General features: G+C 38.1%; 1 protein-coding gene across 5 annotated transcripts in view; it reads left to right on the top strand.

The window, feature by feature from the left end:
• CACNA2D3 (calcium voltage-gated channel auxiliary subunit alpha2delta 3) overlaps nt 1-16,913 on the top strand; it is a 784,865-nt gene extending 767,952 nt beyond the window's left edge. For all 5 annotated transcript variants that reach the window (XM_060307837.1, XM_060307836.1, XM_060307834.1 and 2 more), the window contains 3 exons: nt 11,591-11,708; nt 11,929-12,006; nt 16,512-16,913. In XM_060307837.1, coding sequence (XP_060163820.1) covers nt 11,591-11,708; nt 11,929-12,006; nt 16,512-16,604 — 289 coding nt within the window. In that variant the 3' untranslated portion in view covers nt 16,605-16,913. The remainder of the gene's footprint in view (nt 1-11,590; nt 11,709-11,928; nt 12,007-16,511) is intronic.
• The last annotated feature ends 273 nt before the right edge of the window (nt 16,914-17,186 follow it).

Here is a 17,186-nt window from a genome sequence, read left to right as displayed (position 1 = left end):
ATATGTATATATATAAAATATATGAACCACATCTTCTTTATCAACTAAAATTCATTGTATTTTAGATTTCAGGTACTTTATTCTTTCTGTTTTAGGATTTGAATTTGGTTATTTTATACAGTTTTCGTATTTCTGCTGAAATTCCTTCATCCCTTTGACCAATATATCCATGGTTTTAGGTTCATTAACATATAACTATATTTTCTCATCTACATATTTACTAATTCTAACTTCTGAGTCATATGTTTTTCTCTTTTTAGTGACTGATTTTTCTCCTAAATGTTTTGTCACATTTTATTATTTCTTCACATGTATAGTAGTTTTTGCACACTGAATATTTTGGATGGTACATTGTAGATGCCCTGGATTTTGTAATCTTCCTTTGGAGAATAAACTTGATTGTACATTGCATTTAAATTACCAGTGGATCACCATGCTCTTTGGGTGGCTTGGTTTTAGGTTTTCATTGGTTAGTCTGTTTCATCTTTGCTTCTAGCCCTGGAATGTAGTATTTATTCATTAAAACTTTTTCCCTTTATCATGTATAGCATTTATCTGCATCAGTTAGAATTATAGGTGTCACCCTAGGTTAATTTAACATTCAGAATTTTTGGATTTTAACAAAACACCTCTCTTTTTGTTTTTTTAATAAGAAAAATATGATTTTTGGGACTTCCCTGGTGGTGCAGTGGTTAAGACTTTGTGCTACCAATGCAGGGGGCCTGAGTTCGATCCCTGGTCAGGGAACTAGATCCCACATGCATGCCACAACTAAGAGTTTGCATGCCACAACTAAGGAGCCCTTGAGCCACAACTAAGGAGCCCACCTGCTGCAACTAAGGAGCCCATGTGCCACAATTAAGGAGCCCGCCTGCTGCAACTAAGACCCAGTGAAACCAAATAAATAAATAAATATTTTTTTTAAAAAAAGAAAAGTATGATTCTCTTTAGGGTTGGCAGTGGAGGGAGCTAAACAAAAGAGAAGATGATTGTGACAACTAATCAAAGTCTGTTATATCAACTTAGAGTTTTGTGCAAGGAGGAAACGATGATGTGAAAACCAAGTACTTTATGATGTTAGATTGGGGAGGTACCTTAGAAATCACTTTTGAGGTAGGAAAACTAAGGCTGAGAGAGGGAATGCGATAATTCCCAAGGTGGTTTGCCTATTAATTTCACACTGGGAGCTTGATTCAACTCCACTGACTTTTGAACCAGTCAACTTTCCAGTATCCCCTGCTATTCCCACCTCCTTCATTTTATTCCTCATATCTACTCCACATTGACATTGTCTATGTGGATATGGGAGAATAGTTTTCATTTTTGTTCTGGGACACTTTTTTTCTTCTGTGTTGGAGTATATCACCAATAGTCACAAAAATCTGTGTGAACACTAATCTCTCAAACCTACAACACTGCCTTAGATATAATGTTTCTGGAATGCATCTGTCTCTCTTGAAATTTCCCTATGGCTCTGGGTCTCTACCTGAGTACTTAACACTCTTCAAAACGAATAACTATGCTGTTTTGTGATAAGAAACTATTTAATAGTGGTGGTGGGAATTATTAGCAACGTTGGTTTAAGAAGTCAGATCTCAAAATATACCAAACTACATGATTTGTCTGACTCTCTCCCTGGGAGATTGATTCAAAGCTACAAGATATATTATTCAGAAAGCATCAAAGTAACAAAGCGTGGGTTCAGCCTTTATTTCATTTGGTGAAAATATATTGAGTTTCAACTGTACATCAGGCAGAGTTAAAGATGATATTATAGAGAAACTCAGAGAGGGCTCCTGATGGGGACTTAACCCAAGGATATATAGTCAAATTGGTCACATGGAAGAGGGCAGCAAAACCACTAAGGAGGTACTTCCTTTTTCTTTCAATTAATGATCTTGGAGGAATTTCATGTGATTTTAGTTTTAAGCAACTGAGATTGTAAAGCAAATGCTGATCACTGAGATTTAGTTTTCTACATATGTATGTCTATAGTCTAAAAAATAGAAAGCTATTTTTCCATGGTTCTGGTTCCTATTAAATTAATTTCTACTCATTGTAGAAGACTGAACAGTAGAGAAATATATAAGAATAAAGTAAAAATCACATGCCATCTCACCACTCAGAACTGAGGCAGAGAAATTACATGCTTACACTCTAAAGCCAAGTAGTCTGGATCTAAATCCCAGCTCCATGTCTTATTAGCTCAGTAACTTCAGGCAAGTTACCTAGTTTCTTCATCTATAAACTGTGGATAAGTAAAAGTATTTAAATGGTGCTATATTTCCTTCTAGGCTTTTTTTTCTATGCAAAACTTATACTTAGTCTAATTGGTTTTTTGCTCTTAACAAAGTGTGGTAGACAAAATGCCTTTTTCATATAATGCAAGATGTCCAACCTTTTAGAAAGAAATTATTGATAGTAGAATGTGACTTTTCCAGCTAAAATTAGATGTTCAACTCCCCAGTGAATTCTTTTTAGTTTTGAGTCTGTTTAGACCTCCCGATCGTTCATTATGATGTTGTTCTATTTTGCTAAATGAACCCAACAATTCACTTGGAGATTGTAGAAGACATTGTAAAGCTAGAAAGTGGGAGATTATAACTGTGAATCCAAAGTAATGTCAATTTGAACCCTCCAATCGAGAGACAGGTTCTCTGGTGTCAGTTTATCAGTGAAATTTTCCCCAAACACTTTTCCATTTGATATTTTGATTTTTATGGGGTAAGATGGAAGGAGTAAAGTCTGACAGCTTAAATCCAGATCTTGGCTCTGATACCTATTACCTGTGCTATCTTAAACCAAGATGGGACCAAATTACTTACATTCTCTAAATCTCAGGTGCTTTTTCTATAACTTGGGAATAATATGACCTGCCTCCTAGAGTTGTTGTGAAATAAACCAGTTTTAGGTAAAAGACCTTCACACAATGACTGCTATGATAAGGGCTCAGTAAGTGGTAGATGGTGATGACTGTGATGATGGTGATTAAAGTGTAATCATTAAAATAAAGACTTAGAGTCAAATAGGTTTGGTTTTATAGAGTTTTTTTACTTTGATATTCAGTGGGTTTTAGGATTTGGAAAAGTTGTTTAACTTATCAAAGCATATATATTTTCATCCTTAAAATGAAGATGATAATTCTTTGAGTTGGTATGAAGATTAAAGGGGGAAGTGCTTAGAAAAGTGCTTGGCCCTAGGTAAATACTCCATAAATGTTAGCTATTATTCTCATTATTTATAAGAAAAGACACTAATAGTTCCAGTGAAAATATTTAACAAATTCCTTACTCTTCTTAAGGGATTAGAAGAAAATGGTTCATGTCATAATTAAGAGGATTTACTGAAGACTCTAGTACCAAAAAAATAAATGAATAAATAAAGACTGAAAAGCTAAAGTAACAGCCAAGTTTTAAAAATATCTTTTGTTGTCAGCTCTTTTGAGATTTTCTTCTTCTGAGATGAGAAAAGAAAATTAGGTCCTTTTTGCATTTAATTCTATGGGGCTCTTTCCCCCATATTTCAAACACAAAATAGCTTTCCTTGCCACCTGCCTTGGGCTGATAATGCCAAAGAACTTCCTGCCCAAGTGGTTTTTAAGCTCTGGGTTGGCACCATAAATCTCAACAAATCCTTGGTGGGGCTGAGGATGAGTGAAAGTCATTATTATGGGTCTTTTGGACTCATTCTGTCTGCAGTATAATAAATACCACCGTGGGACACTGCGCCCTGCAGACAAAGCATCACTTGGGCTCTTTGTGTGCACTTTCCATCAGCAAGTCACAAGTGGAATGTCATAATGTGTCCATTGTATATACATTTTTGAATAAATAAGTATAACAAAGACAATATGCTCGTCTCATTTAATCTCAGCTCTTAACTGTGAAAACACAACACATTTCCTACTCAAGTGAAATGGAGCAGGAAAGGCCTGTACCAGTCTGGTTCCTGGCATGCTATCAGAGGAATACCTGGTGGGAGCCATGATGATGGTTTCTAGGGCTCAACTCCCTAATGCCTAAGTTTTCCAATTGTAATTTGATCACTTGTTTTCAGGGATGGGATTTTTGTCAAATGTCTTGTAGGCACCTATTGGACAGATCCCACAGCACTGGCTCTTTTCCAACTCTGGATAGGGTCTCTTACACCGATAGATTTACTGGAAGAATGCCAACAGGTTGTCAAGTGAGGCTTTCCTTGTAGCCCCAGACTGAGGACCTGAGCACCACAGGTTCTAAAGAGAACAGCCATTTAGCTGGCACTGATTTAGAATTGGAAACTCTCCCCCCGACCCCCACCTTCAAGTTTATTTGAGGGTTGACAACTGGTCCGCCTTTAATCTACCACAAGAAGACTGATGAGGGGCCTAACAAGGAAGAGATCAGGGTTCATGGAAAGAGGCGTTTTCCTCCAGGGGGTACTTTTTCCTGCTGGGATCCAGATGGGTGGTGGGGAATTCTCCAAGACTCTAATATATTTTGGGGGTATCTGAAAGAAGGGAGGTACAGCACTGGCCAAATGTCTGCTGGGTGGCAGGTGTACTGACGTGTCCTATCCAAGCAGGGGAAAGAGATCTAGAGGGAGAGGGCTAGGCTTGGAGAAGGAGCAGCACTGAGGTGGACTATGGCTGGGCCGGCAAAGATGCCTGTTTCCCAGGGGCCAGATAGACAATATGGAAGATTGCTGTCATTTTGCTGAAACTCAACAAGAGCGTTGCTCTCCAGGAGAGGTCCACACTAAGGGCAAGAGGCTGTGGGCACGATGCTGATGACAAGAGCTGTGTGGGTGGTCACGCTGGGGCCACGTTGAGGGGCTCTTGGTTCTCAGGGGAATCCACGGTAACCTCACAAAAAAGCCACATTTGGGTGCTGGATCCACACAGAGGACACCAAAGGCCAAGCTGTTACAAGCTGTAGTGAGAGATTGCACCATGGCCTGGTGAGTAGGAAATGCTTGCCTCTTTGCTGCTCCATTTTCCCCACCCCAAATGACTGAAGATGCTAGAAAATAGAAGCTTGAAGGAATGACAGTGTAGAGCTTCAAACTAGATATGAAATTAAAGTATTAAACTAGATTGGGCTAATTTTATTAACCTCAAGTTTTCAGAAAGTTAGGGAATCTTTCCAGATATCATTTAGAGATGAGAAAGCAGGAATTCAATACAGTAGGGTTGAAAATAGAGACTTAAAAAAAATTGTTTCGGGAATTCCCTGGTGGTCCAGTGGTTAGGACTCTGCGCTTTCCCTGCCGAGGGCCCGGTTCCATCCCTTGTCAGGGAACAAGGATCCCACAAGCTGCTCCACACGGCCAAAAAAAAAAAAAATTGTTTCATGTTTCTATCTTTATTAAGCTGAGACAACTCAATAAGCTTGTTCATTTGCATTCCTAGGTTAATCCTCACTGCTGCATGCTGTATTTCAATGTCCTACTGAAGTCTGTTTGCTGCATTTCATTTAAGATCTTTGCATCAATATTCACAAAAAGAGATTATTCCGTAGCTCTTCTTTCCACCCTCCTTCCCTTCCTCCCTCCCTCCCTCCCTCTCCCTCTCTCTCCCTCTCTCTCTCTCTCTCTCTCTCTTTCTCTCTCTCTCTTTCTCTCTTTCTGTCTTTCTGTCTTTCTTTTTGTATAATCTTGGTCAGGTTTTATATCAAGGTCCTTAAAAGAAATCTGAAGTATTTCCTTCTTTCCCTGTGCTCTGAAGCAGCTTAAATGTTTTAGAACTACATGTGCCTTGACATGCTAACATGATTCACCTGTGAAATGTCCTGGGCCTGACACTTTTGGGGGTGAGCAGGGGAGGCCCTGCTGTTCGTTCTTTCACCTTGTTTGAGCTGAGCCATGAGTAGGTGAGTGTTGCCCTTTTACCTCCCCCATGCCACAGGGTAGCACAACTATGGATTAGAACATGGCCTCAATATTTAATTTCCAGTTTAAATTTAAGCAGTCCATCACCAAATGCTTGCTCTCCACAACTTATGGGCCTGGGTCACCGTAGGGCATTTGGGGGCACATTGGGGGAATACAGGCGTCTCCCCACCTCCAAAGAGAATAGGGTCTTTGGAGATCCACATACGCAGTCCACCTGGAGAGTAGTACAACCTAGAACACAGTCAGTGCCAGATTCAAATTGATTCCCTGTGATTTACTCATTGTCTTTTATTTTATCTTTAGAAAAAATATGGACAATTTGTAAAGGTTGAAAATCTATAAAAAGTGAAAGACTTTAAAATGTTTTAAGATTCTGTCCTGCCCGATTATTTTTTGAGCCATGGTTTTGTACCCAATTAATGAAAAGCAAGCCAACCAAATTCTCCAAATGTTCACCTTGGGGTCCTCTGGGAATCTTAGCCATGGGTTCCCCCCTCCACACACACTTGTCCAGGCAGCATTAGGGGAGCAGTGTGGCTGCCTTCCTCATCTGGGTAGCAAAGCCCCCTCAGCAGATAGTCCCTCTTGTCAAGGGAGGCTGTCTTGAAATTGCATCATCTTTTTTCCTCTAGTTCTTTCTCAGTCTGTTGTGAATGGAAAAGGGAGGACTGGGTTATTTCAGTTCTGGCAATGGACAGATCAAAATTGCTTCCCTCTTCCCTATTCTGTTTCCCTTGAGGACCTAATTTATTTCATGCATTTTGACCTATCCCTGCTTAGAAATGGCTGCTGTGATTCTCTGTTGAGGCATTTCCCTTCCGCCTTGTTTGGCCCCCAGGCCAACCCCACAGGCCACGGTCCCTCTACACAGCGATGTCAGTCTGGCTGCTGGGCCCAGCTGGATGGAGGTGTGTTTTATGAAGTTCAACCCTACACCCTGGGCCATAAATACACATTGTGCACATAAATGGACAGCTAACATTGGCCAGACCCCTCCAAAAAAACATGTTAATAAGCAGACAGTAAGTCTTTAAAATATGGAAAAGCAGTTAATCTTTCCGCTGGCAAATCCTTGGTAGGGGGTGTTTTCCTCCACTGTAGTAATAGCTGCCTGCAGAGATTTCCATCTCCTAGGACTGGGGGTAAAAGGGGGGGAGTTTGCTGTGGGACTTCATGAGAACACTTGGGGAGCCTTCACCTTGGAGGGTAAATGTGTTAAAACGAATAATATCTTGCACTGGTTGTCATTAACCATTCATATCAAGTGATCACTGGGTCTGCCCTTGAGGAGCTTGAGCACTAATAACTCCAGTACAAGACAGAAAGTCGGCTGCCTATGGTAGCAGCCCCGTAACAGGCCTGGGCTCCAGAGGCTTGCAGTTCTGCCCCTGTTACTCTAGGAAATCAGTTAATCTCTTGTTTCCAAATCTCTAATATGGGCACAATTATGTCTTATTGTCTGTATGTTCTCTGAGTCCCAGTTTTCTCTTTTGTGAAATGAGAAAATCAATACTCTTTGCCCCTAGCATAACATTCCATTTTATAAATGTTTTAAGAATACACGTACACATTCGCCTTGTAAAGAACTCCAATGTTACAGATTAAGTTTAAGTCTCCCCGGACAATTATTCCCAGTCTTCTCCTCTTGTCCACCACTGCCATCCTGTTCCCTCCCCTCCATCCCCTCCTCCCTTGCTCTCTCTCTCACTGATGATGTGGTAGGAGGACCAGACTTGAGGGTAGGGGTGGGGACTCAGTAGACAGAAGGTGCCTGGAGGCAATACATGCTTGCTTTGTTGGAGAGATGGAAGGTCAAGTCTGCAAATTGCCTCTAATCTGTTGAGCAGCCATGACTTTTATCTGCATGTCTCAGGCAGAGCATGGGAGTTGCCAGTGGGTTGACTTAAGGAGGATATAGGTGACAGCTGTCAATCTGGAGATGACATGATCTGTGCCTTATAAATAGTTAATTTCACTTGGTCCTTTCATTCCTTTTTATCACTAGGAAGACACTTCATATGTTTTGTCCTTTTTTGTGTTCTACCCACATGTGCTCCACTTGTTCATTTATTCCTTCTATGTTAACATGAGTCATGGATCACTTACTGATACTATCTACTCATAACATAACTGATAAGTCTTATCCATCCCATTTATTTTTCTTGTTCTCTGTAGCAGAATCAAATACTCTTAGATGAGTATTTCTAAATATTCTTAAACATTTATACTTTATGTATAGTTTTGCAACGTTATTTTCCCGCTTATTATGTTTTGGGTAATCTTTCATGATGGTAAATTGACACCTTTTACCCTTTCATCTGGTGCCAAGTAGACCATAGAACAGACACACTGTTGCTTATTTAATCATTCCTCTGTTGATGAACTTTCAGGTGGGTCTTGTGTTTTCCTCCTCTCAATGAACAGTGTTACCAAGAGCATCTTTATGTATGTCTTCTTGGGTTCTTGAACAATAGTTCCTCTTACTGAGAAGTAAAACAACTGGAAAAATAGGATCTAAATGATTTTTCACTGTAACAATAACGAATTGTTCTCATAGGGGCTGTAAAATTCACTTTCCTACCAGCAATGTAGAATAATATTCACTTCTTCAGACTCTCCATCATTTGATACTACCATAGAAAAATTTTGCCATTCTGCTGGTGAAAAATGCATTTCATTATTTTAATTTCATTTTAATTTATATTTACCTAATTTGTAGTGAGATTGAACCCCTTTTACATATCAGTTGTCTATCTGTGTTTCCTTTTCTGTAAATTATCTCATGGGTTTTGATACTGATTAGGGGCAAGCATCTTCCCTTCTCTCTCTCTCTCTCTCTCTTTTTTTTTTCTATAAAATTCAATTTTATACAATTGTCCAGACTGTTCTTTATATTTAATCTTATGAATGAATCTTAGAATCATCACCTCAAATTCCATCAAAATTCCTGTTGGGATTTTTATTGAGATTACTTTGAATTAAAAGGTTAATTGAAGGAGAAATGACACCTTTAATATATAACTGTTTCCTTCCACAACCACTGTGGATTTCTTAGGGTTTTTTATTTCTTTTATATTCAGTGAATTTTGATCATTTTCTTCATAAAGAAACATCTTTTACTAGGTTTATCCTTGGGCATTTCATAGTAATTATTGACAATATCAATGGTTCTTTATTTCATAAATATTTTTTCATTGGTTATTGCCAGTGTCAGGGAAAGGCTGTGGTTTTATATGCTGATTATGTAACTGGGCAGCTTGCTTAGTTCGTTTCTTGGTTCTAACAGTTGGTCAGTGGGTTCACACGGATTTTCTATGAACACAGTGGTATCTGTTCTTTGGGTGACTTGGTAGTATTCACTTGGGGTTAGATTCTCAATGTGCATTTCAGGTTTTTTTCATGCAGTTGGTTTGCTGGTGTTTTTTATAGCTTGGCCAAATGTTGATAATTTATACTTTATCCCCCAAAGTGTGTTTGATCTAAGTTTTCAAATTGTTTGTAATGATATACATAATACTCACTTAAAATGTTTAAAATGCCTCTGTATATTTTCGGTTTTAATGTAACTTTGTGACTTCTTTTTCTTAATCAGGAGTGCCATAAGTGGACTTATGTCCTTGTTCTTTTAAGCCAGAGTTTTATTCTTTTAGTTATCTTCACGTTTTCATCTGCATCTTATTCTTCTGCTTTTATCTTTATAAGTTCATTCTGTCATTGATTCAGTGAATGTTTACTGAGCATCTGCTCTGTCCCAGGCATAACTCTGGCTGCTGCGGATAAAAAATAACCAGGGGCAGACGCATGTGGCCTTCCTCCCATGGAAACCACAGTTTGTTGTGAGGGACAGACAGTGAGCAGGGAAGGAGGAAGTGGAGGCAAAGGAGATTGAGAAGAAAGGCAGTGCGGTCATTGGTGTCCTTGACAAGAACCAATCCAAGGGTGTGGTAAGGACTACAGCCTTATTGGAGTAGATTTGTGAAAGGAGAGAAGTGAGGAAGTAGAGAGAGAGGAAGAGAGAGAGGAGAGAGAGAGGGATTGTGTATAATTCTTTTTAGGAGTTGTACTATAAATGAGGACGGGGAAGTTGTACTATAAATGAGGACGGTGGTAGGTGAAGGTAAAGTTAAGGGAGAGTTTTGTGTAAGCTGAAGAAAATGGCTAGTAGACAAGAGAAACTATTTGTACAATGATCACCTCTCTCCTCTTCCATCAGTCACATCCTTGCAGAAGCCTGAGGGCTGGGCTTCAGAGAGGGGCATCAATTCTCAGCACAGTGTACCACAGGGGAGAATGAGTATAGGGCACAGGTGCAGGTTTATGTTCTTATTTTTCCAGTTTCTTGATTCAAAAACACAGTTCATTTATTTGCAACATTTTTTCCCAGTAAAAATATTTAAGCAGCCCAGACTCAAATCTGCACAGATTTGAGTCTGGGCTGCTCTCAAATTCTCAAGGATTAATTGGATGTGTTTTTAACCTTTAATTTCCACTGCTTATATCTTTTTGCTATTAATTTCTAATTTTAGCCGAATGTAAAAGAAGAACATGTAATTGATGCTTTCTGCTCTTTGGAATGTGTTGCATTTCCCTGCGTTTGAAAATAACTTATATTCTGTTATTGCTTAGGTCTGAAGAGTTTTTGCTCTATATTTTAAGCAAGTCATGCATTCATCATACCATTTTGGTATTTCTATCAGTTTGTATACTAAGATCATGAAAATTCATGTCATATCTTTTTATACTAGATACACTCTAGAGAACAGAACAAATTTTTTGAGAGAAAGATGAAGATAACTTACAGAGAAATTGACCGTTTTTTAATGTTATAGTCTAGTTCATCTGACTAAACTGAATTTGGTAAAATATCATGAAAAATTTATGTGACAGGGATTCTGGGGCTGGGGCTAAATATTAAGCTAATCTGTCGGCTCTAGAAGAATATGGGATTTGTTCTCTAATTTGTTCCTCCAAAGAGTCACTGGTATTTCTGGTTCAAGGAGTACTTTTATGGTGATATTACTTTGTCATTTCATTGTATTGGGTAAGGTGAGAAAGAGGTGTCGTTAGGCTTACTTATGTTGGACTAGCTGTACAGATAAACCCAGAATGTCAGAAGGGCCATATGGCCTTAGTACAGCTTAACTTGGTCTCTGAGAAGGATGGATCTCCTTAAACAACTAGCATTAATTTCATCCAAAAAATACCTCTATTATGGGCAGACATTGTGCAAAGTGGTTCAGGGTAAGGTCTAGGAAGTTCACTTCATATTTTATCATTAATATGACATAGCTTCAGTCTATCCTTGTTGGAGGGAGAAGGAAAAATATACCTCAAAGAACATCAGATGCAACTTGGGGTGATGTTTAGGCCCTGGGAGAAGAAAATGAGTCTTGGAAAAGCTTAACCTCTTAGACCTTGGAAACTGAGGTGATTTAGCCAACTCTGACTCCTGTTTCGTACACGTAAAAGTCCTGTCTTTCCAAGGTGAGTTTTATGAGCTATATATGGACATAGATGTACTGTCTTCTTAGTGAAACTTCGTATTTGAAAGTGAAGAGCCTTGGGGAAGGAGGCAACTTGACTAGTAAAGCAGTCTCTGAAACTTGTTTTCCAAAATATTACAGTAGTTCCCCCACCCCAGGGAAAGTTTTCCTCATGGCTATTAATTTGAGGGATGGTAAGTGACCACTCACTGTCTCTCTGCCTCTTGTTCCAACAGGTCCTTTGTCATCCAGCAAATCCCAAGCAGCAATCTGTTCATGGTGGTGGTGGACAGTAGCTGCCTCTGTGAGTCTGTGGCCCCCATCACCATGGCACCCATTGAAATCAGGTATATCCTTTTGTGTGTAGGTCCAGCCACTACTGATGAAGCTGGTAAGGGGGATCAACAGTAAGGAAACCTAGGGGAGAAATCTTAGAGAGGAGGAGATGATATCCTTTCCACTATTAGAGAGAGAGAAGTTGTTAAGGGAGTTTAGTGCCAAGTTTTGAGCTCTGAAATTCAGAGTGAGGAAAAGGAGCATCTTGGAAATATGCCTTAACAACAGTCAACATAACGAATCCCTTAAGTGTGAACGTTTAAAGGCTCAGAAGATCAGAAGGCGTCCGGAATCTTGTCATGGCTTCCATCCTGAGGTAATCTGAGAACCCTTCCTACTCTTTTCCCATCAGATTCGCCATGAGAATCTCACAGTAGTCAAAGAACTATAGCTCAAAAGTTTACTCTTGAGAAAGCAGTCCCTTTCAGGCAAACCAAAGAATATACAGGAAGGCTAATGGTACTCTACTTTCAGCCTCTCAATGCCTTCTTATTTAGTCTGTGCTTAATAGTCTTATCTTATTATATCCATGTATATTTTTTAAAAGCCTCTTTACTATCTTCGCTACTACAAATGTGCTATAATTTTACCACTTTCCACTATTACACATAAAGTGGCTCTTACCATCTTGTTTTACTTCTTTCAAATTGTAGTTAAAATTATTTTCCTGCTTACTAAAAAAAATATATATATATTTTCCTGCTTACTTTTAGACAGCCTTTTATTTATAAGAAATTCATGTAAAGCAAAAGTGGCAATACTAATGTCAGATCAAGAGTCACAATATATAAATGTGGAATGATAAGCCTTTAAACTCCCCTAACCACACGAAGTCACAACTCTAAAGGCACTACATTTACACCAAAAGTGATGATCAGAGAAAAATTAAACCTAGTACTAAGAAAGGTAAACTTATCACCGATGTAGGTGAATTATGTCCTTCAATGTTGTAGGCAAAAACAACTAAATATGGCAAGAAAAGTTACAGTTTAAAAATTAAGTCCATCCCCCACCTTGAAAAATAGAAAACTTGCCTAGACCAATTACTCTAGGGAGACTGGGAAGATATTCATTTTTTAAAATGCCACCAGAGCCAGCTGAGTGTTAATCTCACCTGTAAATAGCAAATAATTTTAATGTTATTTAAACTATCCAAGTCCTAGAAAATACTTTAAAGTCAGTATAGTACTAAAAAGAATTTGGAATTTATTGAGAATGTTTCCTTCTATATTCGAGGGAGAGTTCAATAACAACGTAAGTTGAAAAGGGCTTTGATAAAATTCAGTGATCACCTCTAATAAAAGCTCTATGTAAAATAGAAATGTGAACAATAGTCCAAAAGCAATAATACCACTTCAATTAAAACCAGAACTGCATACATAGCACTAAAGTCACTAGAGTAAAAATCTTTTCAAGTTAATAAGATAATTTGCTTTGGTAAGTAGATACATGATAAACACTAAAAAAAAAATCAGTATTTTTTTTCTTTAAGTTTCTAGACCCACTGAGATGAGGTCAGTGGAACAGAATAGTAATTCTTATGTATGACAAAGGTTCAATTCAAAGGAGAGAGTATAGAATGGACTTGCATGGTAAATGATGGTCTCATAAGAAATTCTAGGGATTGGATTCATGCTCTTGGATTGGAAGAATTAAAGTTGTTAAAATGGCCGTACTACCCAAAGCAATCTACAGATTTCATGTGATCCCTATCAAATTACCCATGACATTTTTCACAGAACTAGAACAAATAATCCTAAAACTTATATGGAAACATAAAAGACCCAGAATCGCCAAAGCCATTCTGAGAAAAAAGAACAAAGCAGGAGGCATAACCCTCTCAGGCTTCAGACAATACTACAAGGCTACAGTAATCAAAACAGCATGGTACTGGCACAGAAAAAGACATATGGATCAGTGGAACAGAATAGAGAGCCGAGAAATAAATCCACACACCTATGGTCAATTAATCTTCAAGAAAGGAGGCAAGAATATACAATGGGGAAAAGAGAGTCTCTTCAGCAAATGGTGTTGGGAAAGCTGGACAGTCACATGCAAATCAATGAATTTAGAACACACCCTCACACCATACACAAAAATAAATTCAAAATACCTTAAAGACTTAAATACACAACATGACACCATAAAACTCCTAGAAGAGAACATAGGCAAGACATTCTCTGACATAAATTGTCCCAGTGTTTTCTTAGGTCAGTCTCCCAAGGCAATAGAAATAAAAGCAAGATGAACAAATACTATATGCTAACACATATATATGGAATCTAAAAAAAAAGAAAAAAGGTTCTGAAGAACCTAGGGGCAGGAGAGGAATAAAGACACAGACATAGAGAATGGACTTGAGGACATGGGGAGGGGGAAGGGTAAGCTGGGAAGAAGTGAGAGAGTGGCATGGACACATATACACTACCAAATGTAAAATAAATAACTAGTGGGAAGCAGCCGCATATCACAGGGAGATCAGCTCGGTGCTTTGTGACCACCAAGAGGGGTGGGATAAGGAGGGTGGGAGGGAAACACAAGAGGGAGGGGATATGGGGATACATGTATACATAGAGCTGATTCACTTTGTTATACAGCAGAAACTAAAACACGATGGTAAAGCAATTATACGCCAATAAAGATGTTTGAAAAAAATGGGACCTAATCAAACTTATAAGCTTTTATACAGCAAAGGAAACCATAAACAAAACAAAAGGGCATCCTACAGGTTGGGAGAAGATATTTGCAAATGATGCAACTGAAAGGGCTTAATTTTCAAAATATACAAACAACTCGTACAACTCAATAACAAAAATCAAACAGCCCAATTGAAAAATGAGCAGAAAACCTAAATAGACATTTCTCCAAAGAAGAAATACAGATGGGCCAATAGGCACATGAAAAGATGCTCATCATCACTAATTATTAGAGAAATGCAAATCAAAACTACAATGAGCTACCACCTCACACCAGTCAGAATGGCCACCATCAAAAAGTCTACGAATAACAAATGCTGGAGGGGGTGTGGAGAAAAGGGAACCCTCCTACACTGTTGGTGGGAATGTAAATTGGTGCAGCCACTATGGAAAACAGTATGGAGGTTCCTGATAAAAGTAAAAATAGAGTTGCCATATGATCCAGCAATCTCACTCCTGGGCATGTATCCAGGTAAAACTATAATTCAGAAAGATACATGCAACCCTATGTTCATAGCAGCACTATTTACAATAGCCAAGACATAGAAACAACCTAAATGTCCATCAGCAGATGAATGGATAAAGGCGATGTGGTGTATATATATAATGGAATATTACTCAGCCATAAAAAATGAAATAATGCCATTTGCAGCAACATGGATGAACCCAGAGATTATCATACTAAGCAAAGTAAATCAGAAACAGAAAGACAAATACCATATGATATCATTTATATGTGGAATCTATCAAGTATAAGGAATCTAAAATACGACACAAATGAACATATCTATGAAACGGAAACAGACTCACAGATATAGAGAACAGACTTGTGGTTGCTAAGGGTGTGGGGGAAGGATTGGGAGTTTCGGATTAACAGATGCAAAGTATTATGTCTAGAATGGATAAATAACAAGGTCCTACTGTATAGCACAGGGAACTATATTCAATATCCTGAGATGAACCATAAAGGAAAAGAAAATGGAAAAAAATATATATATATTATATATATAATATATATATTATATATACTATATATTATATATAATATATATGTATCTCAATCATTTTGCTGTACAACAGAAATTTACACAACATTGTAAATCAATTATACTTCAATAAAATTTTAAAAATAAATAAATAAAAAAGAAATTCTAGGGATTGGAGAGACCTTCTTATCCAAGACCAAAGAGTTATAGAAGAAAAACAGATTTATTTAACTATATAAAAATTATAACTTTTTGATGGAAAAACATAACTAAGTCAGTATCCAATTTATAGAACTTGAAAAAATATTTATAAATCAAAGCATAAAGAGCTGTTTAAATTGATAAGTCAAACAACTGCATATAAAAATAAACCGAGGACATGAAAGATACAATTTACTGGGTGATCAGAAAATACAGGTACCAATGAAATATCTAACAATAGCCATCAAAAGCAAAAATACCCTTTAGCTCTGCACTGTCACTCCTGGGCATCTTTACCTAAGGCCAGGGCAGGAGCAAGTATCATTGTTTGGTAAGGACCTATATTCAGCGCTCTTTGTAGCAGTAGAGAACAGATGAGAAGATGAATGACCATCAATAAGAAAAAAAAGAACTGAATAAAATAGACCTAGAATAATGGAGATAGAGAAATTTCCATCAATTAGTGGATAAAAATCATGGTGCAGAAAGGAATAAATAATATGATTTGAGTTTTGTAAAACAGAGCCTCCCTTCCCCCAAATTAAAAGGAAGCCACACACAAAACCTTCCATAGCCAAGTATCTGAAATGATCAGCCCCCTGAGATGTGATCTTTTACTAAGAAGGTCAGTATTTTGCTTTTATAAAATAATCACAAGAGACTTCTCTACCAACAGCCCTTTGCCTCTTGAATGTTCTGCATAATAGTATACAAAGAGTCATTTTGAATACTTTATGCATTGACAAGTGAAATCAGAGATTCTCATTACTAACGTGATGAAATGTAGACAAGTCCATTTCCTGCCATTATCTAGGTTCCAAATGATTTTGTTCGTACACTGGAGAGCAGGGAGGGATATGGGGACTCCACATACCCTGGGAAGTTTAAGGCATCTTGGAATCCACCTCGGCTCTAACCAACCCTGCCTTTCCCTGTAGGAGAATGCGAGGGAGTGTGGGGGTGCGCCGAATCTCCAGGCCAAGATGGTCCTTATCCTGCTCCCTCTGCTTTTGATGCTCTTCTCAAGGTGACACTGATGGAGATGTTCTCTTGGCATGCTAAAGTATGGATAAACTGTGAGCCAAAATATGGTGCAACATAGGAGACATGAAATGTAGTCCAACCATCAGCATCTCATGATATTAAGCTGTGCGTGATATAAACTCTTAGAGATATGTTGACAAAAAAGTTATCTTTTTACTTTGCCAGTCATGCAAATGTGAGTTTGCTACATTATTATTATCCTTCATCAGAAACGGGACTGCAAGTGGGCAGCGTCCCTTCTGCTTGAAACCCATTGAAACCAATTTAAAACTGTGTACTTTTTAAATAAAGTATATTAAAATCATAATCTCCTGGTTTGGGTTTTATTATCATTTTACTGCTGAGAATACAGAATGGAAAGTACATGAAAAAGTCACCCATTCCAGACAGCAAGAAAGGATGGTTGTTGGCAGAGACTTTACAGCAGATTCTAGACAAGTATTTAACAACTGTTTAGATGCTCCACTCTCAGTTATAAAAATATTTACAGAAGTAAATCAAAATATCATCTACATCAGAAGAATTTATTACACAGAGCTCTGACTTTTGTTGAACAAAACTTCAGTAGA

The sequence above is a fragment of the Globicephala melas genome, chromosome 11 (genome assembly GCF_963455315.2).
Source record: "Globicephala melas chromosome 11, mGloMel1.2, whole genome shotgun sequence".
Taxonomy (NCBI): domain Eukaryota; kingdom Metazoa; phylum Chordata; class Mammalia; order Artiodactyla; family Delphinidae; genus Globicephala; species Globicephala melas.
This window is presented reverse-complemented; position numbering and strand designations above follow the sequence as displayed.